Source organism: Lonchura striata, chromosome 1 (genome assembly GCF_050655825.1).
Source record: "Lonchura striata isolate lonStrDom1 chromosome 1, ASM5065582v1, whole genome shotgun sequence".
In the NCBI taxonomy this organism is placed as follows: domain Eukaryota; kingdom Metazoa; phylum Chordata; class Aves; order Passeriformes; family Estrildidae; genus Lonchura; species Lonchura striata.
Genome location: NC_140703.1, coordinates 114064685 through 114089355, shown reverse-complemented (window position 1 = coordinate 114089355; position 24671 = coordinate 114064685). Strand labels below are relative to the sequence as shown.

Sequence of the window (24671 nt, the reverse complement as noted above, 5' to 3'; positions counted from 1 at the left end):
CAGAACCACCTGGCCTAAAAACCCAAAGTTTAAATCCCCTCTGTGCTGGCAGGTCCCTTATGCAGTTATTAATCCTACTGAAACGTGAGTGGGAAGTTGTAGTGCTGTTTCACAAAATTAGGTTTTCCAGAAAATTCAGGATGACAGACATCATAATTTCAGTGTGATGTAAAATTTCTACTTAAAGTCTTCATTTTTGGAAGTAGAAAATTGATAGATAAAACATTTGCTTCTTTGCCATAACTTGTTCTCCCTTCCTGCTTTTTATAAATGCATTTGTCAACAAGGATTAATTAAGTTAATGAATTAAGATCAGGAGAAACTGCAACTGATTTGCAGATACATAGATTGAAGGACAATGTTGTTTTTAATATATATTTTTCCTGCTCGACTCTAAAGGCTTGCAGTTGTTCCCAATGTTATTATTTCTTTTGTTCTTCCAAGCCTCTTGTGGGAATACTGTGTTGCAGAGAAGGCACAGAAAGCTAATTTATTCCTGATGAAGTTACTTCAGTCTACATAGCCTGAAATACCTTTTCTGCTTCTCTTCTGATCTGGGGAAATTTACCTTTTAGTCAGAAAGACTCTTTCCCCTGATGAGTAAGAGCCAGTGGCTCCATGGTATTGTCAGACATTGAGATTTCAGGCTGCAGCATTTGCAGTTCCTGCCTGTGTTACCTGGAAGAAATTTTCGTGGGAAGCTCATAATTCTTCTTACCCAGCAGGAAATTTACATTTCTCATGGCAGGGAATTGGAACTTGGTGATCTTTAAGGCCCCTTCCAACCCAAACCACTCCGTGGTTTCTGTGTAAGATTTTCTGGACATAAGTGCTCTTTTCCTGCAATCTGCCTGATTTCAGCCACACTGTCACTGGTTTTGTGTCAGAATCTGTGTTATTGATGATCCCAAGATTGTAGAAAGTCTCTGTCTTTCTGCCCCGCTGCCAAAGCAGAAGCCATAATTGGTCTGTGCTGGTTTAGAGGTTGTTTATTCTGTTTATCTCTCACATGTTCTGCTGCCCTGCCCAGCTCTGTCCTGCAGGGCAGCGTGTGGGGCTCTGCCCTCAGTGGGATGTTACAAACATTAAATACCAGAAACTCCCTGGGCTGGATTTACAATAACGTGCCAATATCTGTCACCTACGTTGGACAGTGTGTCCCCAGCCTGAACCAACAGAAAAATGCCAACACCACAGTGAGACATGGAGGGCATGAAGAAGGAGAAAAAGGACAAGACACACCCAATTTCCTCCATCTTGTCCCCTTTGGATCCCTTATCTAGAATCCTAAAATTTTACTTTTGCACCCGTGCCACACTTAATTATTACTTATATCAAACACTCAGATCTGGTAATTCATCCTGTAAGATTGAAAACTCTTTTCCATAGACAGAGATCACAGACAGAGTCTCTGGGGGCTCTGTCCAGGCGGTTCCTGACCCCCTGCCAGGGTCCCAGACCTGTCAGGGCAGCCAGAGGGAAGCCCTGGATTCCGACAGTTTTGAGCCCAGACTTTCTGATAGATGCCACTCTTTGCTTTTCACAGGTCCTGACACACTTAAGGATCACCTCACACATTGGCATTGGGCTGCTCATTGGACTGCTCTACTTGGGCATTGGCAATGAAGCCAAGAAAGTCCTCAGCAACTCAGGGTTCCTCTTCTTCTCCATGTTGTTCCTCATGTTTGCTGCGCTCATGCCGACCGTCCTCACCTGTGAGTCACAGCACTGGGGAGGGGATGTTGGAATGTGTCTGGTTTTGTGTAAGACAGCATTTGACTTGTGATTCTACCTCTAAGACAGGTGGGGGGATCAATCTTGCACCCACAGAAGCATTACTGTGCTAGCAGAAACAGGCTTGGCCAGCTTGGCCCAGTTTCTCCAGGGTTTTTAGGCACGGACAGTTCAGTGTTACAGTCCTGGACTGGAATTTCTTCTTATCCCAGTGCATCTCAACCATGCCCTGAGCTCGTGGTTGGATTTAGGGAGGATGGAATAATTTCTCTGGGGCTTCCAAGTTATGACTCCTACATAAAATCAGGTTATTCATGTGGTGTCAGAGGCAAACTTCTGCAGAATGGACTGTTTCACACTTGCTCTGGGAATGCTATTACTTTGGATTCCCTGTTGGACCAAGAAGAATAACCAAGTTCTTTAAGTTTTGATACCACTTTTAATTTAAAATCCTCTTTAAGGGAGGTTCAGATCATCTGAGTAGACTGGTCATAGTCTCAACGGTGAGCAGCTCTAGGGGCTGACTTTTTATATTCCACTACAAATCACTGAAACTTTTGCTGCTCTGTCAAAGACCTGAGAGTTCCAGTCCCACCCTGGGACTGCTGCAGTGCAGGATTAGACATGGATGAGTTTTGTTTTTATGTGTTTAACAACAACATTTGCGTCGTTTTTATGCAAAGCAGTATTGCACCCTGCAGCAATCTAAGTGAATAATCTGTGTTCCCTGCAGTTCCCCTTGAGATGGGAGTGTTTCTCAGAGAGCATCTGAACTACTGGTACAGCCTGAAAGCCTATTACCTCGCCAAAACCATGGCTGATGTTCCTTTTCAGGTACATGCTCTATTCTTCAATAAAGTAGAACCATTTCAGTTCATGAATGACAAGCCCACTTTCCAAGAAGATTAGTACTGGTGTTTTATCCATTGGAATAGTGGGGGAAATGTCCATATGTGTCTGGTGAAGCATTAGGGATGAATCAGAGAGTGCAAGACTTCACAAAAGCAGAGACCTGACCCAACATTCTTTTATTAAACACATGACCAGCTTTGCTTATTTGCAGGAGGAGAATTGTGAAGGGATGGGAGTGGAATCTGTTTTCAAATGCCCAAGTAGAAAGACTGGTATTCATGTCATGTAATGGAAAGGCTGGGAGCTGTGGATTAATGGGAACACCACCACGTTTCAGTGCCACTTAGAGGAGCAGTGGATGTCTGGCTGTCAGGGGCTAACTCCCAGTGCTTGTCCTTGCAGATCATGTTCCCTGTGGCTTACTGCAGCATCGTGTACTGGATGACTTCCCAGCCCTCCGACGCGCTCCGCTTCGTCCTCTTCGCGGCCCTGGGGACCATGACATCCCTGGTGGCTCAGTCACTGGGCCTGCTCATAGGTGCAGCCTCCACATCCCTCCAGGTACTTATCTTGGTGTGAAAAGCCAGGTGTCTGCTAAGGAAGGCAGCAGCCTCCCATGAAATGGAAAATGTAAACCCCCTCCCTCCAAATTATTATAATTTTGAAGTTAAGCGGCTCTCAGGCAAAGATATGGGAGTAGGAACAACAATTCTGTACTAGGAAAATTAAAAATACAAATGCAGTAGTACAAACAACAACGAAAAAACCCCACTGCCAGAGTCAGAAATGCCCTGTCCCCCGTGGGTCAGGGAGGTGGCTCAGTCCCATCCCAGGGTGGCTCAGCCCTCCTGCAGTGCCAGCTGTGCTTCTGCTGGAGCAGGATCCTGCACAAGGGGGGAGTTTTCCTCTGGAGCTCCAGGGCTGGGGGAGATGGGCCTGGGCTCCTCTGGGAATGCAGTGGGAAGAAAGCTGCTCCTCTGGGAATGCAGTGGGAAGAAAGCTGCTCCTCTGGGAATGCAGGGGGAAGAAAGCTGCTCCTCTGGGAATGCAGTGGGGAGAAAGCTGCTCCTCTGGGAATGCAGTGGGGAGAAAGCTGCTCCCATAGGAATGCAGGGGGAAGGAAGCTGCTCCTTTGGGAATGCAGTGGGGAGAAAGCTGCTCCCCTGGGAATGCAGGGGGCAAAGGCTGCTGTGCTGTGCCCAGGTCAGATTGTATCCAGGTAGGAATGTTTGGCTCCTCCCCTGGGCACAGCATCTCCCCATGGATGATGGAATTTTCTCAGCCATGCAGGGACACTCACTGGCCATGAACAGAAGATAATTAATAATTAATGGCCCATGAACAGAAGAGATCTCCTAGAGGGAGGATTGGTTGTGGGAGAGATAAATAAAAACCTGCCCAATGAACAGCAGAGAACTGCCCCAGCTCTGACAGATGGGGATAGAACATGCATCCCCAGCCACATCTTCCAACCTAAGACAGTACTGATGGTATTTGATGGTCTCACAGGAGCTCTGCTGTGACAACTCTGCTCCCTGTCAGGGCTGCTGTGTCCCCAAGATGTTTTTTGAGTGGTGACAGGCAGAAAATTTCTTGCTGTAGCAGAGTTCTTGATGCTCCCCACTCACCCCAGAGCCCAGACATGCCCTGGATGTGAGGCTCTGCAGTTCCTGCCCCGCCTGAAAGGGCTGTGCCTGCCCCTGCTTGGGTGGATTGTCACTTGCTGTTCATCCCAGACTTAGCAGGTCCTGGAAACTGCAGGACTGATGTGTTTCTGCATCCCCATAAACTGGAAATTTTCCACAGTAGCTCAGGAGAAGGTTCTTCCATGCACACCCAGAAAAGCTGTAGAAGGAAAGGCAAGAAAAGGCTTGCCCAAACCCCAAATTTCTGGAAAGTGAGGGAGAGTGGCAGCTGTTGGCATGACTGGAAGCTAGCCATGTAACTCCTGGCAGGAGATGTGCTGAGGTGACCATTCCACAGCAGAACAGATGACTCTGTGCCAGCCTGGGGATGGCCTTACTTCAAATGATCCCTGTGCTTCTGCTCTTTTCCTCAGAGGAAATCTCACAAGAAGAAGAAAATCAGCAATTTTCTGGTTTTTCAAACTGTGATAATTTTGGGGGAGGAGAATTACTCCTAGGAGTCACAGGACAGCAAGTTAACTTTTACTTTTTCTCTGTCTTTCTGACAAGAGACATTCTGTTCCTTCTCTTCACAGGTGGCAACTTTTGTGGGCCCAGTTACTGCCATCCCAGTCCTCCTGTTCTCTGGGTTTTTTGTCAGCTTTGACACCATCCCAACATACCTCCAGTGGATGTCCTACATTTCCTATGTCAGGTACTGCTGGGGAGGCCTTCACCCTCCCATCTGGAAATGCTGTTTGTTTGCTTTTGCTTGCTTGGTTGGTAGGTTATTTTTGGTGCCAAAGGGACTGTTCACAGCATATTCTTTTAGAGTATTAACATACTCACACATGTGATGTAAACCATATTATCTCTCTGCATTTTAAGTTGTTTATGTTGTGAAATAAATAGGAAAAGGTTACTGGCCACAAGTCCATGTCAATCCCTTTGAATTCAGTGGGATTGCACAGCATGAAAATCTTCCTGGATTTTGCAGTAGTGGATGTATTAAATAATAGGGACATCACCAACCGAGAAATTGATGCCAGCACCTCGTTTCAATTATACAGAAAATGCATAATTCAGTGCTGTATCCTAGATAGGTTTGTTGGATAAAGGCCTGTTTTTAAGTTTTGCAGTAGCCCAGCCACAAGAGGCTCAGGATTTGTGTCACCTCTAATTTAAACTGTTGCTTTAAGATCCCTAGGCACCTTATGTGCTGTCTGTGCCTGACACAGCTGTCTTAGGATGGGACAATTCCCACCAGGAAACCTCTGGAGGGATGTTTATACTATACTCTGAAATGTTTTTAGCTGAAATTAGGAGTGGGGAATTTTACCATTCCCCATTTCCCCACCCTGCCCAATCTGCACTGCTACTGAGAAATCCCAGGCAAAAAAAAAAATCTTTGTTGCCAAGTGAGGTCCTACACAGATTCCTATCGAAGATAATGAGATAGCACCCCCTGAATTAATACTTAGAATTCAAGGTGAGGCCTTAAATCATTGCCTGGCTCATGGGGGGTCTCCTGAAGCCAGAGGGAGCTTTCATATGCCTGAGATCCATGATGATTTATCTCCTTGCAAAAGCAAATACTGGGAACATTATCAGTAAAACTGTTAGTGCACAGAGGGAAGGAGAAGGGACATTCTAGACTGATGCTGGTTTTAACATATTTCTGACTTAAAGCCATAATTGTGTCCCTGTTGCATCATTAAAAAAAAAAAAAAAAAAAAAAAAAGGCAAAATAATGATGTCACTTTTAAATGGGGAATTTCTGAATATGAGCTGAAATTATGCTGCTTTCTGATTTGACATTTTTGTTTTGGAGAAATTGCAGTGTGCACTAAATGGAAGCATTAAAGGCAAAACTCCTGCCCTTGTTCTCTCTTACGTAAAATGCCCGTGATGTGTGATGTGCCTGATTGCAACAGGGATAGAACTTGCCCCAAGACAGATGTGTCAGAGCAATATTGAACTCCTCAGCATCTCAGCTGAACTCCCCCAGGGATTATGTTGCACTTCTAACCAGATCATCAGGATTTTCCTTGTAATCCCTCCTCTTCTTTCCAGATACGGGTTCGAAGGAGTCATCCTCTCCATCTACGGACTGGATCGAGAAGATCTGCATTGTGACAAAGATGACACCTGCCACTTCCAAAAATCAGAGGCCATCCTGAAAGAACTGGATGTAGAAAATGCCAAACTCTACCTGGACTTCATCGTTCTTGGGATTTTCTTCTTCTCTCTGCGCCTGATTGCCTATTTTGTCCTCAGATACAAAATCCGAGCGGAGAGGTAAAGGAAGAGCAGCTGGGGAGATGCAGTAGGAGAACTTTAGACATGCAATAGAGGGCACTTGACATTGTCTCACTGTGGCAGGCTGGTCCCCAGTGCCCAGCCAGATGTGTCCTGACCGAGCCCATGGAGAGCCACAATGGGATAGTGGACATTCAGTGTTAAGCCAATCAGTTCAGTTGGGTTGGGTCATGTCTTCATTACACTTTCTAGCTTTAACTAGGAAGAAGAACTAGAAGGGAATTTTATACCACGAGAATATCAATACTGAGAAACAAGAAACCTGGCTGCAGGAGCTTTCCTTGTGAAAACCAATTTTGGGATAAGGCTGCCAGGATCCCAGTCCTGATGGCCAGAATAGTGTAATGACATCTCTAGTTACAAGGTAGTGAGATGCAAAATGTGGAATGCAAAGACAATAGGATTCTCTCATCTTTTTAAATTTCATCTTTGCAGTTTTCTATGTATTATTTTGCAATTCTTTTCCACAGAATTACCCCTTCTGGCTAAAAGTCTGTAAATGTATTAATAAGGTAAAGATATCTTTTTAATATGGATACTTTTTTAAAAGAAACCTAAAGTGATTCAAGTAATTATTTTTGTTTCTGTCTGAATTTAGAATTCTGGTGCTTTACTTGTCGAGCTGGTCTCATATCTGAAAACTGTAATGATAGGAGAAAAAGGCAGGTTCTGAATCTGCACTAAACCTGTGGTCCCATTTGGAAGCAGCACTGGATAGCATATGCAGTTAGACATGGTCAAGCTGTCACTGAATGGTTGAAAACAAAATATTCTTTTGCAATGTCTTTAAATCCTTAGTTTTTGTGGTATTTTGGGATAATAGCTCTGTTCATTATCTGTTTGATCTACCTCCTGCGACTGAAGAAAATCAAAGCACTCCAAAGGCTTATTTTTAATTAAATTGTGAAAGCAGGATCTGCCCCTAAAGTGATTGTTAAAGGAGTGCAAGAGCTGTCCACAGATCAAAGCTTGGGCTACTGTGTTAAAACACCTGTGACTGCCTCATCCAGAGGTGTCCATTGTATCTGCAACACACTCTGTGTGGGACTCTCCCAGAAATATACTAATTAACACTGCAGGTCTAATTCTGCCAGGCAGTTTTCTTCTCATCCCTAAGCCTAAATGCACAACATGAGGATCAATGGATCTGGACACCAATGAAACTGTTATTTTGGGTATCTCACCTCTGTAAATTTGGCAGAGGGAATTCTGGTTCCAAGCTGATGTGAATTTTCTCACCAATCTTCAACCCAAAATTAATCCACCATCCTCGTGTTGGGCACCTTGGTGAGCTTTGGTGCAAATTGCACAGCTTTCTGCCATGACTGTGAATTTTTTTGGGTGTCCCAGACCCCTGAGTGAGGCCTGCACGTTCTGTAAATGCATTTTTCCCTTAAGGATGCTGAACTCTTGCAGGCTGGATGCAGCTCAATGTCAGCAAAGCCTTGAAGAGCCCAGCAGCTCCTGGCAGCAGGGTAGATAAGAGGGACCTGGTGCATCTTCTGGCCTCCAGCAATCAAAAATCCACAGACTTCTCCAATACTCCGTGGCTGTGTCTATCCTAGTGAAATAAATAGTGCCAGGCTCAGCTCTGTTAGTTCTCACACAGCTGGGGTTACAGGAATAGGCCCTGTACTGACTTTTACAGAGCCCAAACACTGTCTGCAAAAGCTCTGGCTGTGCTGGGCTGCAGCTCTGCCATTTAGCAGGGAAGAAAATTGTTTCCCAGTTTTCCTGACCCGTGCCCAGGCTCTGTTTGATTTACCAATACACAGACTGCATGTATCTGTTAAACTCAGGACATCTGAACTAAGCCTGGGGTCTGGAAGGCTTTAAATCAAGTCACATATATTAGGAAGGCTAGCTGAACTTTCCCTGAAAATAAGGTTTACCTGTGAAAGCAAAATCAATCTTTACTGTAGAAGAAAAAACAAATTCCTTGCAAGCCTCTTTGCATAATTTTTGTTGCTGTTTTTTCTCAAAAAGCTTTTGTACAGCTTTGCAGCTTTTCCAGGCATAATCATGAGCAGGTACAAACCTATGTGGCTGTCAGATTTGAGAAATTAAGAATTCGAGCTATGCTAAATAATACTCATGGCTGTGAACAGTTTTTAAACAAGGCACAAGCTGAAATCCCTTTAGCACAACGTGCCTTGATTATTTCAAGACTCTCAATGTATTTGTGACTATTACAGGCAGTTCAAACACTTTTTGCAAGCAGACAAAGGTACGTTGGCCAAATTACTCTTGGGTTGCAGACTTGTGGTCCAAGCTGAGGTCAAAGAGTGTGACATCCCTGGCACTGAATACCTTCAGGGTTCATGTTTTGTGTTTACCAGCACCATTTACCAAATTCCACCCTGACAATCCCCTGCAGTGCTCCAAATGAGGGAACTTTGCTGGCATTTCCACACTGGTATCTTGCAGGATGCTGTTCTCCCCCATCTAGACCAGTTTAGCTGCATGAATTCCTTGGATGCTGTCTTGTTATCTGTGCCTGTTCCTCTGGTTTTAGACTGTCTCATTTTATGTTTTTAGCCTCCTGTACTGTAAGTTTGTATTGTGTTATGGTAGCCAAAAATCTGGTCCTCCACGGGTGTTCCTGAGAAAACTCCTGTTCTGGGAATATTTTTTGTCACTCCTTTTTTTGTTGGGTATGCTTTTTCCAGCCTTCTGCTGGCAGCATTTAGCTGTAAGTTACTATTGTTAGGAATGCTTTCGGACTGTAGCATCCCAGTAAAGAGGTTATTCTCTGGAGACTCAGTGATACACATAGACGAGATAATATTTTTTTCCTTCCCTAGCTCATAAAATAACTAATGATCTCTCTTTTGTCACTGCTGTGGGACAGAAGCATTTAAAATCCATCCCAATTATGTCTTCATCTACTGCAAAGATTTGTAACGTAGTCTCAGGTTGTTTTTTTTCCTCTTTATGTGGAGATAAATTCCATCAGGCTGGTATAAAACACATTCCCAGGTTAATGAGTGGAGCATGCAGGTGCTGGTGTGTTGAGCAGCACTTTGTGAAGCTCTGGAGGCTTCACTTGGAAGAATAATAAGGCCAGCAAGATTCTGAAGGCTTCAAATCCTCAATTTTTGAATCCTCAGTTTTATAGCCATATATAAAGAGCCATAAACTCTTTGAAATCAATGCCACTATTGCTGTTTAAACCAGTCACAGCCTGGCTAAAAGTTATGTAAGAGGCTCAAGGTTTCACTTGAAAATTGAATGTATGATTTTTGTTGGGACTGCAGGAAGACTTTAGTGCCCTGTTGGCTTCCTTGTTCTATTTTGACTTCTTTTGAGACATTGCTTTGATTACTGTGTGCGTTAGTTAAGACTTTAGGTCCTTCATACTTCTTTTGTTGTTTTTCTTTGTGGAAACTTGCATATAATCTGAAAAACTCTGATGGTTTTTAAAAATAACTTGAAGCATTATTATTTACAATTAAATAAAATATCTGAAAAGCAGATACTACTCTTAAGAAATTGAGAAGGTTCCATTGTTACAGGTCAGAGGGAGTGGAAGAAGACTGATGTTGAAATTCTCTCCATCTCTTAGAATTTAGAGCACAAAGTACCCTTTTAATTAAAAGAGGGGAATACGTGCATATGTAACAGGGAGAGCTGGTTATGTAAGAGATAATGAACTTGAGTCCAAGAACTGGATGTCTCAGGTGACTGACAGTTCTATCCACACTTCTGTGTCAAACTCTGTGTTCTCAGCAAAAAGGAATGTTTTATTAAACACTTGTTCCTGCAGGGAAGTGTGGCACGTACTGACCTGTGCCACGCCAGTGATCCTCACAGAGGAGATCCTGCCTGACTCATTTACACAGGGCTGGGTGGATTTTGGGGTTCTAAGGAGCAGGGGGAAGGCCAACAAAGCAGATATCCTGGTGGGGGTCTGTTGCAGACCACCCAGCCAGGATGAGGAGGCAGGTGAAATGTTCCATGGGAGGTCTTGTGATCCATGCCCCTTTTCCTGTGGGACACTTTAACTTGCCAGATGTCTGCTGGAAATACAACACAGCGGAGAGGAAACAGTCCAAAGGGTTCCTGGAGTGTGTGGGAGGTAATTCCTGACACAGCTGGAGAGGGAACCAGGCAGTGGTGATGCCCCACTGGACCTGTCTGTGAGCAGAGGAGGGCTGGTGGGTGGTGTGGTAGCTGGAGATCCTCTTGGGCACAAAGTGAACTTGAGGTGAGAGGTTTTGGTTCTTGGGCAGATGGAGGGGTGGCAGCCCTGAAGGGCTGAGAAGTCCAGGAAGTCTGGGGATCCAGAGGAAGGAATCCTAAGGGCACAGCAGGGGCAGACCATCCATCCCCAAGTGCCAAAGGACGAGCCAGAGGGGCAGGAGGACCCTGGCTGAGCAGAGAGCTGTGCCTGGAACTCAGGGAACAAAACAGGGTGTGTGACCTTGGGAAGAAAGGGCAGGCAACCCAGCAGGACTGCAGGGATGCTGTGAGGCTATTCAAGGAGAAATTACAGAATCAGAATAATGAGGCTGGAAGAGACCTCGAAGATCATCAAGTCCAACCTATGCCCTAACACCACAACTAGACTATAGCACCAAGTGCCAAGTCCAGTCTTTTTCTGGACACATCCAGAGATGGTGATTCCACCATCTCCCTGGGAAGGCAATTTCAGTACTTTATTATTATTCAGTGAAAATTTTTTTCCTAATATCCAACCTAAACCTTCCCTGTCATAGCTTGAGGCTGTGTCCTCTTGTTCTGTCAGTGCTGCCTGGTGGAAGAGACCGACCCCACCTGTCTGCAACCTCCCTTCAGGAGCTGTAGAAGGGCCAAAGCCCACCTAAAACTTAATCTGGCTACTGCTGCAAAATACAATAAAAAATATTTCTGTAAATACAGCACTAAGGAGAGTCTCCATCCTTCCTTGGGTGCCATCCTTTATTTCCTACCAGAACAGTCCCATAGTCACACTGTGACAAACTCACAGAGGCAGGCTAGATGTAAAAGGAAAGAAAAAGAACCCCAAAAAAGCCAACTTTATTTTCTGACTCTGCTGTATATACAATAGCAAAAATGACAGTGGATTGGAGGGTAAAACTGCCACCTCTCCAACCCCACTGCTCAAACCACAGTCCATCAGTTCTCTCCTCCTACCAAGAAGAATGCAAAACAATCATTATTTACATGAACATGTGTGTAAGAAAACTTAGTTGAAATATGTAAATATCAGAAGGCATAGGAACTTCTAGAAGAACTTTAAAACTCTCAACAGGGGCGACAGCCCCACAGGGTGCAACTGCTCAGGAATTTCTGTGTGCACATCCATTTATGAGGTATGATCATGAGAAAAGCTGTTGGGAACTAGAAGTAGGCAGCAAATGACACTGTGTCATGTCCTCTGTGACAGCTTGTGACAGGCTGATCACTGCAGTGCCACACAGCACTGGTGAGTGCATAAATTGAGTGCTGAGAGCCACTGGGGTGAATCAGGAGCTCTGCCATTTGTGAACAGGGGCGGTGGCACTGTCAGGGTCGACTCCTGCTGCCCTCCTCTTAAATGCCTGTTCCCATAAATACACAAAGGGGCTGTTGTGGTGTATCCCACTGAGTGGTTTTTGTCAGCCCACATATCACTCTTCATATTACATGTCTAAAAGTATCAGGCTGAGCCTGCAAACACAGCAAGTTTCATTTTAATTCTGTTTAATGCTTTATTTCTCTTTCTGTACATATTTCACGTAGCGTTTCTGAAGGAGTAATTGTACCGTAGAGCACAAAATTTAGCTTCAGTCTTTTTGTTACTTTGAAATCTTATGAAGAATGATAATTTTGTGCAGTTGTCAGCTGTAGAACCTTTCTTTAAGAGATTTAGATTTCTGTTGAGACCTGTTGCCAGCATTGTAAAACAAAGGGTGACCAGCCAGGATGTGTCTGGGGGCTCTCGTGCAGCTCAGCCCATGCCTATCAATTGCTTGTGTCCCTTTTTTTCTGGATACTCATGGCTGCTGTCCACATGGGGTGTGAAAATGAGCTGCTTGGGAAGAGTGCAGGATGGTTAAAGGTGGAGGGATGACTTTGAGACTTCTTTCAGCTACCAAAACCCCAGTGTGCTGGATCTCTAGGTGTGCTTCATTCTTTCCAGAAGAAAAAAAAAATCAAAAGTGTCTTTTTCAGCAAGGCAACATGGAAGTTTCTACTTTTTAAGGTTGATGGGGTTTTCTACTTCAGTGGCATCTGTGATGTCTTTTTTTCTGACCCTGTTGTAGCTTATTTTAGTGGCCCATTTAGGGTAATCATTATACAAACTCCTTTCTGTTACTTCTAGAAACAAGCTTTCCTGGCCTCAGTGATAATTACAACCACCTTTCCAAATGTGAATAAGTTAAACAATTAAAAAAAAAATATGGAAAAAATTCCCTTAAATTATGGCAAAAGAAAATTAAAGTTGAAACTATTACACTGATATATCTTAAAAGAAGAAAACAAGTCCTGCAGTGGGGCCAAGCCTTTACCTGTGTCAGTAAAGATTTATCAAATACCTTTTCTGAGTCAGCTGACCTTATTGTGAGATTCTGCCCTTGAACCTGTTACTGAATTATTTAACATTTGGTTCTTTTGTTTTTCTAAGCAAGAGTCAATGCAAGGTATGATTTTAAATCAGCGTGCTCAAGTGTGCATATTCTGAATATCTAATATGTCATTGTCGTCTCTTGTTTCTGTAATGCATTTGCATTACTATGAATCAATTTTATTCTGCTTCTCTAGAGACTATTGCTGCCTGCACGCTGTGATATATTTGCACTGTTGTAGATATATATATATACATATGATGTAATTATATTATACAAACCATGTCTTCTTCAGGTTGCTTGTTACCTTTGTAGTTTATGCTTCCTGGTACAGTGGACCTGAGCAAAAATGTGGGATGTGGGGCATTCTGATGATATATTACAGTAATAGAGAAATCTTTGTATATTTCTGTATACTTAATACCTGTAAGAAGAGATTTGTATGTGCATTATTTTCCAAACTTAGGGCTTTGTTTTCTGAGACTAGAGAACATTTATGATAATGTAACACACACACACAAAAAAAAAAATCAAATAAAGTGTTATTATTTTCAGACAGCCACCTTTGTTCCTATTCTCACTCTGAGGGAAGTGGAAGATGTGTTGGTAGTGATACATTTTCACTGCCTGCTCCTTGATCCTGGCAGCCAGCAAGGACATGGAATTGCCTGTTTCCAGTTGTGTGGTTTCAGGTAATTCCCAATACAGGTGGATTACAGAAATATCCAGTAAAAATCCTTAAAAGCATGAACTGCAATCCCACTGGGGGTTGGAACTAGAGCATATTTAAGGTCCCTATTAACCCACACAGGGCAAGCATCAGAAGGTGCTTCTCTGAGTAACCCAACACAGCTGAAGGACTTCCTGAACCAGTGGAATTAATTACCTTTGTATTTTCATCCAGTCTTGATGAATTTTTATTCCATGGACTAATCTTCTGTTCATCTTGTCCTTGCTACCTGCAAGAGGCAGATGTTCCCTGTGCTGTTTCATTAGAAGGAGCAGGAAAGGCTCATTCCCTGTTTGCCTTCTGCTTGGCACTCTGGAATGGGTGGGTTTCTTCCTCCCTTCTTCCCAGACGAAGAAAAACTCTGTTTTGTCCTGCCAGTCCCACCTATCCATTTCCCATTCCAACAAACACCCTTCTCCCTCATTCTGCCACAGCACCTGTGTGATGTTCTGCAGAACTTCTGTCGCCTGGGAAATCCTCAGCTGGTTTAAGAAGTCAGTATTTTCACTCCTTGTGTTTCTCCTGAAGATCCACATTGGCCAAGAAGTGACATTCTTACTTCTGCTGCTTCCTCCTGTGCTGGCAGGGAAACCTTTGGGCAGAAATCCTGACTTGGAGGGCCCCACGAGCAATGCCAGTGCCAGGAGGAGGGTTCAGTGGTGGTGTCCTGTGCTTGGCAAATATTCACTTTGTCTGCGTGGTTTTTCATGCATTTTTAAGGCTGTTTGATGGTGTTGGTGTGTTGGACTTGAGGCCAAGCCTAGACAACATCACTGTGTCTGTGCCACCCATCCAGAATACCACAGCAACCAAATTGCCTCCTTTGCTCACCACAGCTCAAAGAAAACTGCTCTAACTTCTACCCATTCAAAAATAACATGAGCAGTGGTGCTTAAAGCATGGATTGCCCTAAGGATGCAATAGAATTACATTTTCAAGACAGTTTTCTCATGATGACAGAGATCACCCTTTTTGTTATGTTTTATAGCCCGGGAAATAATACTAAATTGAAGGAATTATCTTCCCAAAAAACTTGATGCCTGCCAGTGACAATTTTTGTTCACAGATCAGGAAGGGAAGAGGAGGAGCAGGAGTCCTTCGCAGCCTGAGTGGCAACATAAATTACTTTAAGCATTTTATATGGCAGTTAATGTTATAAAATAACCCAACCATAAACTTCTCATTAGCAGCACTGCAAAAATTAATACACTTCACATGCAATTCCCATCCTCTGCACTCTCCAAATGGATTCATAAAATAAAGAGCACCTGAAACTGAAGGAAACATAATTTTCTAACAGCTCTCCATTTAAATCCTGCTGTGGAATGCAGGCTGAAAGGCATGGGATGTCAGGGAGGTGGGCTCCTGGAGCATGGGAGGGTGCAGGGATCTGCCCAGGTGAGCAGGTGACATCTGCCCATGGCACAGCCTTCAGGAAGAGCTTGGTGGGAAGTGTTGCCAGCTTCATTTAGGGGCAGAAAAGCTGTCCCAGGCTGGATTAGTCAAAGTGGCACTAATTGCATCCATTTCTGTTGTTTAGTGCATTTAAAATTTCATAGCCTCGTTTGGTTCTGTTTCTTTTTTTTTTTTTTTTTTTTTTTTTTTTTTTTTTTTCCGTGCCTTGTAGATCTTTTCAAGATCTGTGAATTTTATTATGCACTGTTAACTCTGTGTGATGGCTTTTCTGGATTCCTGACATTCCTGTTCAAGCCTGTGCCTGCACACACATGGCAAGGCTGAGAAAAAAGTCAGTGTTCTCTCTTCCACAGTAAGAAAACATTATCAAAACATGAAGGTGATCCATTGTCAGCTTTTGACAGCTAAATCACCCCTCAGTTTGAATTGTTTCCCCCATTTCTTTCTAGCAGAGTCATTCTCTTGTCCCACTGCCTGTTTTGCTCTGCTGGACAGACAGAATAAAGCTCCACCTGTTCCTAAGACCTTATTTTATATCCCCATGACATCTCTACCATAAAATATGAAGCAGATTTTGCAGCTTCATCAAGAGTCTTGTAGGTGCTTTTTTGTCTTTCTCCTGTGTAAGAATCAGACAGTAATCCCAAAGTACTTAAAGAAGAAACAAAAGTGGCAGCAAACCTGTTGATTTTGCTCCTTCTGTTCTTTGAAACTCATATTCTGTGTCTTGGTGAAGCATTCCTTGGATGGGGCATGATGCCAAGTCTCAAAAGGGGTAAGAAGCAGGGGAAATCTCATTTTGTGGCAGAAGGAGCTGCATTTTACTTACCAAATTTACTTCTCATGAAGCTTTCTGAAAGCAGCACAGACTGGAGTGTCAGTCCACACTGGTGGCAAATCAGACCCCTGGGAATTTCCTAGAATTTCTGCCACAGATACTGCAGAAATATCTTTCTGCAATTAAGATATTTGGCTCAGCTGCAGTGAAATATTTTAATTCAAGACTTCTCATTTCAGTCGTGGTGTTCTAGTACTGAATCCCTCAAAATTGCTGCTTACCAAAACAACCTTCTGTTATGCTCTGAGACAGAAGCACATGGGGAAGGAAGCCTGAGGGACCAAACTCAGGTGGGAACAGGATCCTACAAGGGCTGTCTTTGTCTGGTGGCTTCTCCAAGGGGAATTTTTGGGTGCCACAATGGGTGTGCAAAGGGAGATCACAAAGCACAAGAAGTTATCACAGCTAGGTGAATAGAAATACTGGTCTCCAGCAGAAAAGTACTTTGTTTTCTCACCCTGCTCACCTCTGGTACATGGGCATTTTATGAAATGAAATTTTATTACGTGAAAAATGAGAAAATTTACCATTCACTGGCAGGGGAAGGAGCAGCCAAGGATGGCAAACCCTGGAAAAAAAAGGAGCAGCCTCTTCTACAGCACCTGAGTGCTAACCCAGCTCCTTCTAGAGCTTGAATGCATTCTGTGCTGCAGCACACAAAGTGAAAGGACAGATATTTTACAGCAAAGTCTGCTTGTCTGGCTGGGTTTTTTTTGGCACTGAGAACACATCTGTAGCTCCCATTGTGCAGCAGGTGAAGTGTGCTGGGACAGGGAGCATCCATGGGTGGGAGTTGGGCAGCTCACGTCCATAAACCAACACTGGCAGCTCCCAAATGCTTTAGGAGAAGGCTCAGATGAGGGAAAAAACCTGCAGAACAATAATGGACTCTTCTGCCCAAAGAGGACTCTTGTTTCTGGCAGAGTGCTGCTTGGAAAAAATCATCTGAGAGCTTCTGAAACTCTCACATGAACTTGTTTCCTAAGGAAGGTTTAGCAGCCATCAGCCCTGAGGAGTGAATTTTCATTTTTGGGCTCAGTCTGGCAGTGGGGGCAACCTCTTGGAAGCTGAATCTGGGTCTGGAGATCGTCATTCTGCCTGGGTTTAACACAGGGAGCCAGGCTTGGTTCTTGTGTTTTATTTTCTGTTTTCCAAGCTGTTAAATAGCATTGTGGTCAAGTTTTCAGTAACTCACACAGAGACCTGTGGCAGCATCGTGTGCCTTAGTTGCTCTCAACAGAGGAAGATTTCAGTTTCCATATTCTTTTTCATTTCAGTTTAGCACCTTGTCTGAAATCTTTCCTTTGAACACGAGCTTTGCCAGAGGAGGTGTGTGACACTATAGCAGGACCCATGCCCTGCCCAGAGTCATTTGGGAACAGCACCTGAAGGAAGTGGCACATTAAAAAAACACTTTTCTTTGGAGGTGTTTGCAGTTAAATCCCGTGTTCACATGGCCACAGGTTTGTTCTTTGCTGCTAGCACCCATCTGCTCTAAGCTCCTGGTGTGCCCTAGTTTTCTCCCCTGTTAGTTCTCCCTGTCAGCCAAGCACAGCTTTCCTGATTACTCCAAAATGAAAAATTCAGAGACCCTTCCCTCAGCAACAATTGCTTTAAAAGCCAGCAGAACACCTTCACTCACTCAAGCACCATTGCAATCAATCTGCAAAGCCAAACTTGTTCTATTCAGCCTTTATTAGAAGCTGGAGCTTTGGTGGCACTCAGCTGCCATGGTTGCAGTTTAGGACTATTGGGTATTTGGGATTTTAAACATCATTGGCTGCATCGTGGCCCCATCAGCACAAAGCCTTTGTGTCACAAACTGACACAAATGGGTTCCTGCAGCACCTTTGCTGACGAAAATCTCAGCACTGACCTACTTTTTGCCCCTTCAGAAAAATATTCCGAATTTTGTTGATTTATTTAGCACTCTCTCTGTGGTGATGAGGCTGTGCAGAGTTGCAGGCACAAAGGGTGAGTCTTCATCCAAGGGTTTTCCTCTCTGAGGCTGTAAATGAGGCCCATGGATATGGACTCAGGTCAGGAGAGGAAGATCCCTCCTTTTGTAGCTGCCTCTCTGCAGGTCCTGCACCCTTCTCCTTGGTGTGCACTCCTGTTTTGGGATCTCACTCTGCCCTGCCTTGGCTCTGCCTGTCATCTTCAGACCCCCAGCGCCTTTCCTGCCAGCTTTATTTTCTCACCAAAAATGTTAGTTTTTAGAATTCTAGGCAGTTTTTTTTCTGGTTCATTTGTGTGGGTGTTGATAACTGCCTACCTGGAGAGACCTCCAGCACTTCCCCAATGTAAATTCCCAGAATAGACATTGTCAGGAAAATTAATCCCCAAACATCAGAGGTTTATGTCCAAAAAGGAGACAGAGGAGTCCTTTTACTTTATTCCAATAAAGGGAGAGGCCATGGGGCATTCCTCTGGGGTGTCTGAAATTTTTGGAGGATGCAGCTTCCTTTTTATCCTAATTTCCTGGCTGCATTTTCCCCTCTCTCTTTCCCTATTGACTGAGGTACTTGAGAGGTACAGACTTCCCAATATGCCTGATACCAGAGATTTCCCCCTAGTGTATAACCCTCCCTTTTAATTTTTTAATAATGATGGAATTTAGGGTTTTCCCCCATTGTTTCTTTCATTTTTCAATATCCAATTTCATTTATCAACAAACCTGAAGCTTATTTGTAAAAACAAATATCTTTTTCCATTCGTCAATCAGTGGAATCCTTCCCATTGCTTATTTTATCTCCCAGTGCTAGTTTTATCTACCAGCAGACCCACAGCTTGTTTCTAAAGAAAAAATACATCATTGCTCTCAACACCATCCCTTTGGGCTTAGTGATGATGGCATATCCTTAGGTAATAATTATTAGTGGACTTGATTTTTGTGGGTTCCTCCCAGCTCCGCATTTTCTGGGATTCTTTGAAACACCTCCAAACACTGCTCAGTTTATTACTCATATTCCAATGGGTAATATTGGGTAATATGGGTAACATGAATATGGACCATATTCAAATCTTATTATTGACTATGTTAGAAGTGGTTTATGAATGATTAATTTTTTTACCTGCCTGGATAAACTTACTCATCACTAAAGTGTGCAGGGATAAATCTAACCTCCAAGGAGGCATGGTGAAGAGGAAGATTTTTACAGTGGGGCTGGTGAAAGGCTGCAACAGGTTGCTCAGAGAAGTGAAAAATCCCTGGAAAAGTTCAAACACAGACGGGATGGGGGTAGGTGCAATGTGATCTCGTTGAAGATGTCCTTGCTCACTGCAGGGGGGTTGGATTAGATGGCATTTTAATAATCCATTCTATGACTCTGTGATTCTGTGTCTCCATCTTTTTCTCTCTCCTTGCAGCCTGTACAGCTGTACAGCTGCTCCCTCCTGCAGAGCCCTGAGCAGTTTGCTGCTGCAGCAGTCTCAGCTGTTGGAACTCAAAATGTCTCTCAGACATTTTTAGAGGTTCCAGGCCTTGGTCAGAGGCATTTTAGACCCTGGCAGGCATCTGGAAACAGCTGTGATTTTGAGTTTGTGCCATGGAATGAGTTACCAACTTTGAAGGTGGAACAAGCACTCACAGATAGTATAGTAAAAGTAGTTACAAAGTAGAGGGGAATTTTTTTTAGTATTGTACAGGGGGGTTTTAACACCTGTACAGGGGGGTTTTCAATTTGTACATGGGGGTCAGAAGTTCTAAGATGGAGGAAAGTGGGCTGATCCTGTTCTTCCTCCTTCTTCTTCCTTGCCTCCATGTTCTTGGTGATGTTGGCACTCACAGATTGGTTTAGAGTAGAAAAGCACTTTGTAATATAGGTAGTACGTATTGGGGAAAAACTGTAAACATGTAATACGTAATATATCATATAAAAGATAGCAGCCCTGGGCAGGGGGGAGAGAAGAAGAAGACACAGACAGAGAGGATGTCAGGGTGTGTGTGTGCCTCTGTCTGGGCTGCTGACCAAGCAGCCGCAGCCTGAGAAGAAAATCTTTTAGATAACTCACAATAAACTGCCTTGAGACCGAACAGCAAGAGCCTGCACAGTTTTTCTTTGGAAGCACGGCTTGGAGGAGAGACTTTTCCATCACACGAGACCCCAGACCAAGCCTGGGGTTCTCACACTCAGGGTCCCCACTTTGTTCTCTTAGAGCTCTTGATTGAGCTCCCACTCAGCTGAAGCAGGGAAACTCCCGAGCTGCTGTGCTGAGCATTGAGGGCTCCCAGGGGAAAGCAGCCACACGACCCCAGGAGCTTCTCCTGTGTCTGGTGAGACACAGCAGCTCCACTTCAGCTCTAGGCCAGGGCTGGGAGAGCCTGTGTGAGGCTTTTAGTGCTGCAGAGACATTTCCTGAGTGTGACCCATGGGATCTGCTTGTGGTGAGCACCAGGGACAGAGAGATGCAGCTTGCAGAGGTGTTTGAGTCAGACCAGCTCCGTGATCAGCTATCAAAGGCACCCTTCCCTGTGTCTCAAGGGGAAATAAAAGCCCAAACCCACAGCTAAATCTATAGAAAGGCAAAATCTGAATGTTCCCAGCACTCAGGAGGATGGGTGGCTGGTGTGATGCCAGCTGACAGATTCAAGCAGTCACTTGCAAGCGTGAAGAGTAAGTAACACAAAAAGCTGAGTGCTGCATTGCTTTTGGAAGCACTGGTGCCTGCTCCCTCATCAGCAGGTTGCTGACATGCAAAATTTCCTGGGAAGCAGAGAAATACATAGCTTTTAAATAAAGACAGCAAAAAAAACCAACCAAACAAAAACAACCTCACAAGTTGTGTCATACTTGTTTTATTACAGTGAAAACCTGTGCAGTGCTAGCCTACAGAGAGAATAAAAGCTACCAGTAACTTTTTTCATCAGAAAGGAGTCAATCCCAGATAAAGAACAGCCTAGAAATCATGGCTGTTGCAAAATACAAAGTCTGAGTTGGGACCTCCGTCTGTCGTTCCATTGGAGTAGATCCAAAGATTGCGAAGTTCTCGATGGAAGTTTCTCCTTTAACAAGCTGGGGAGGTAAAGAGGAGAAGCAGATTAAGGGACATGTTTCCTCCATAAATCACACAAGATGTCAGGAAGAGTTTTGCCTCAATGTAGGACATCCAAAAAGCAATTTTTTAGCCACCTCGACCAACCCCCATATGTAGATGTGTTTGGTAATTACGATCCAGATCAGTAAAAGCAAATTATGTTGAGTTGTTGTAGTACAGAACACAGTGTGGCTGAGGCTATTGGTTATTAATCCTAACTAAACAAAGTTAGCTGGGGATCAGCTGTCTGTTTGGAAATGTGCCTTTCAGTCCACATTTCCAAAGCAAAGCCTTTTATCTCTGATGATAAGGCAGATGTGAGTTGGATGACTGCACCTCTGTTTTGGGATTAGCTGGGGTCTTAAGCTCACACCTGAGCCCAGGTGCTCGGATGCACCAGCAACACCCTGCTCTCTGTACAAGAAGCTGTTTTTTTAGGGTTTAGCCATCTTTTTGTGCTGATACCCTTAGGATTCTGTGGCTGGCACAGCACACCAGGCCTGGGCAGGGCAGTGCAGCACCCACAGGGACACGGGAGACATCTCCTGTGGGACCTTACCTTCCTCCACGACGCGGTGGTAGAAGCACCAGGGGACACCGGCGGGGTGTGCCCTGAAGCAGCAGCCCTTCCTTGTGCACTCCCTGGGCTTGATGCCTGGGTAGCCACAGTTTATCCTGGTGTAGGGATCGTTGGGACACACTTTCTTCACTGTGCAATGCAAAAAAAACCAAGAACAAAACCAAGGGAAGGAAGGAAAATGTGTTACTTCATGCTCCGTCTGCCCTGTGACGTAATTCAAAATAAAAGGCAGGACACAAAGGTGAGGTCACCGGGCAGATGGGATGGCCATGATCACCTTCTCTGAAACAATTTCAGCCAGCAGAGTCACCCAAATCCTCACCCAGCCTCCTAGGCAAATTAAATGCCAAAGGGTGATGAATTGCTGCTGTGCCCCAGGGATAAGAGAAGGCAAAATTCACCCCTGGAAGTGTCTGGCAGCAGCCCATCCTAAATCCAACAATGGGGTGAAAAGTCCTGAGTCTTCTGTGGTGGTAACACATACACTGGCCTCACACCAGGTACGTCCATGACCTGACCCATGCTAACCCCAGAGCAACCTGGCTAACTCAGGGAAAGGACCACCCAGGCCTCTTTGTGTGCCAGCTTAAGCTACTGAAATTAAATAAGTCTTATAGGAGGAAACCACAGCTCTTCCAGGCACTTAAAACCAAAATCCCAAGTAAAGAGATTATACCACCCAGCTTGAATACTTCAGTTTTCCTCTCATGGAGCTGTTCTGCTCAGAAAAGCAATTCTATGGGAATGGCACCCTAAGCTGCTGCTGCTTGTTTTTCAAGGTTTACAAGAGCTGCAAGCAGTGCTCAAAAGCAAAACTATTTTTTCCTACTGTAATTCTGACCCCTGTTGACTAATTCCATTTTATATCAGGTTGTTCTGTTGGGTAACATTGCCTTTGTATCCTCATTTCCTTTCATGCCACCTGTGCAGCTGCTGAGACTGCCCTGAAGTTCTCCTAAGAAGCAGTCATGCTGTCAGCCCAGCAAATGTAGCTTACCCTGAGTTAATTAACACAGCTAATTACATTACATAACAAAGTTATGTAAAATATACAGCTAATCCTAGAAAGACTAAGAGAGCAGCTGTTAACCTCTCTGAGAGAACAATGGTAAAAAATAGAAGCAGGATGCTGACAGATGTCAAACAAGTAGCCACACAGCAAACCCACCTAAATAAGTGGTGAGCATCCCTGGCTCTACCCATGGACAAGACCACAAATGACACTGAAATGCCTCTAAGTAACCAGCAGAGTTTGTCTGATAACTAGAAACCTGAAGGAAGAGGAAATATATTGCATGGAGAGGATAAGGCAAGAGTCTGATGGATAAGCAAGGCTCTATTTTGCATTTTTCTGCCACTGGTCTCCTAACAGAGGTTTGTGCCCACTTTTCTTGCCTAAGGAGAAAAGCAAAACTGCTTTTCTAAGGTTTTTTCTTTCTACTTTTTTTCCTAACTGCTTTTCCCTTGGCTGTACACATTTCTGGATAATCAAACACGAGGTAAATCACTGTTTCTGGCAGAGATATTACCTTTCTTTGGTTTAGGATTGTAGCACCAGGGGACGCTGGGGACTGAGGCGTTGAAGCAGCACCCAATTTTCTTGCACTCTGCTGCTGAGATCCCCGGGTAGCCACAGTTTGTCCTCTCCCTGGGAACCACTTTACACTGGCATTTTGCTGTTCAGGACAGAAGGAGCAAGTTACAGGGTGTCAGTTTGCACTGCTGTTATGGAAGGCTGTTCATCAAATGCTCACTGGGAGCAGTGTCCTTTCCCTAGATGCTTTCCATCTTTTCAGTTCCCTGCTAAGACCACAACCTGAGCGGTTTAAAAGTTGCTTTTAAACCATTACCAATTTTGGTCAGGGCTGTACATCACACTTGGAGAGTCTGTGGTCTCCCTTGCAGCCAAGCCAGCCCAGCATGGTGTGGTTTGTGGGCTTCAAATCGACCACACTAAATGGGAAATCCCAAGAATTTCAAATGTTATTCTATTAAATGTTTTGCTGCTTTGCCCATCTCACGAAGAGGAAAAGACTTAAGGGTCCAGTGGATATTCAAACAGGTGTAAAGATACAAAATCTTTGCATAATAGTATAGGATGATGTGCAAATAGCTGTAGCTATGCTTTTAACATTTTAAGTCATTTGCACAGTCAGCCACAACCAAGAAACTCTGGAGCTGTCCTCCAGCTGTCATTGAGTGACTTGCTTTCCTCTTTTGGAGCTGTCTTAATGGCTTGCCTTTAATGAGGAGCCAGATAGACTCCTTTAAAACTGTATTCACGTGGCAAAGCAGCATAAACCAAAAGTCAGAAGACAATTTAGACAAAGCTGGCTCCTGTTCCAGCCCTGGACCTGTTCTAGTGACCACCTTTGCCTCTGCAGCGGGTCCCTGGTTATTCCAACAACACAAGAGCTCAGCTGCAAGTCTTTCTTTGCTACAGATCTCTCAGATAAAAATTAAAAAGCAGGCTCCACTTTGGGGATAAGCAGCAGCACAGAAGGGATCTGCTGTCAGCTCTGGCTGCAGTCGGTGGGAGGAGGGTCCCACACGTACCTGGAAGGCAGCAGCACATGGAAGTACTTACTTGGAGGTGCAATTCCCTCTGCCAGGGTGCTGAGGGCCACGATGAGCGTGATGGAGAGGGCACAGAGCACCTTGAGATCCATGGCTCTTGCAAGAGGAGAGGTGCTGCCTTCCCTGGAGGCCGCGGGTTTTATGCGCTCCTGGTGTTTGCCCGGTGAGGTCCGATAACATTGTTCCAGCTGAAGCTTCACCCAGGAGGCTGGATTTTCTTTTGTTTGGTTAGGAAGTGTTGCCATGCATATTTTGATATCCCAGAGATAAATTTCTGGGCTCCCATGAGCTATTGATCACATATCTGTTACGTACCTATAGATCCATCTCTATTACGTGATCCCACAATCTATCAAATGGATGCTGCTGGGTGACTCTGGGTGCCAGAGGCTCTGGATCAGAGTGCCAGACT

General features: G+C 44.3%; 2 protein-coding genes across 3 annotated transcripts in view; one reads left to right on the top strand and one right to left on the bottom strand.

Annotated features, from left to right (window-relative positions):
- Positions 1-13639, top strand: part of ABCG1 (ATP binding cassette subfamily G member 1) — a 56425-nt gene extending 42786 nt beyond the window's left edge. The window contains exons 11-15 of the mRNA XM_021540347.3: positions 1547-1715; positions 2468-2568; positions 2989-3147; positions 4808-4926; positions 6285-13639. Coding sequence (XP_021396022.1) covers positions 1547-1715; positions 2468-2568; positions 2989-3147; positions 4808-4926; positions 6285-6513 — 777 coding nt within the window. The 3' untranslated portion in view covers positions 6514-13639. The remainder of the gene's footprint in view (positions 1-1546; positions 1716-2467; positions 2569-2988; positions 3148-4807; positions 4927-6284) is intronic.
- On the bottom strand, positions 13637-24372 carry LOC110475863 (trefoil factor 1). 2 transcript variants are annotated; one of them, XM_031506358.3, is made up of 4 exons: positions 24270-24372; positions 23212-23358; positions 21662-21811; positions 13637-21080 (listed from the first exon to the last, which is right to left on the bottom strand). In XM_031506358.3, the coding sequence occupies exons 1-4, from the start codon at positions 24349-24351 to the stop codon at positions 21073-21075; spliced, it is 387 nt and encodes a 128-aa protein (XP_031362218.3). In that variant the 5' UTR covers positions 24352-24372; the 3' UTR covers positions 13637-21072. The 2 variants fall into 2 exon arrangements, with proteins under 2 accessions (XP_031362218.3, XP_085442916.1); XM_085586790.1 differs by having other exon boundaries at positions 13637-21811.
- Between the last annotated feature and the right edge of the window lie 299 nt (positions 24373-24671).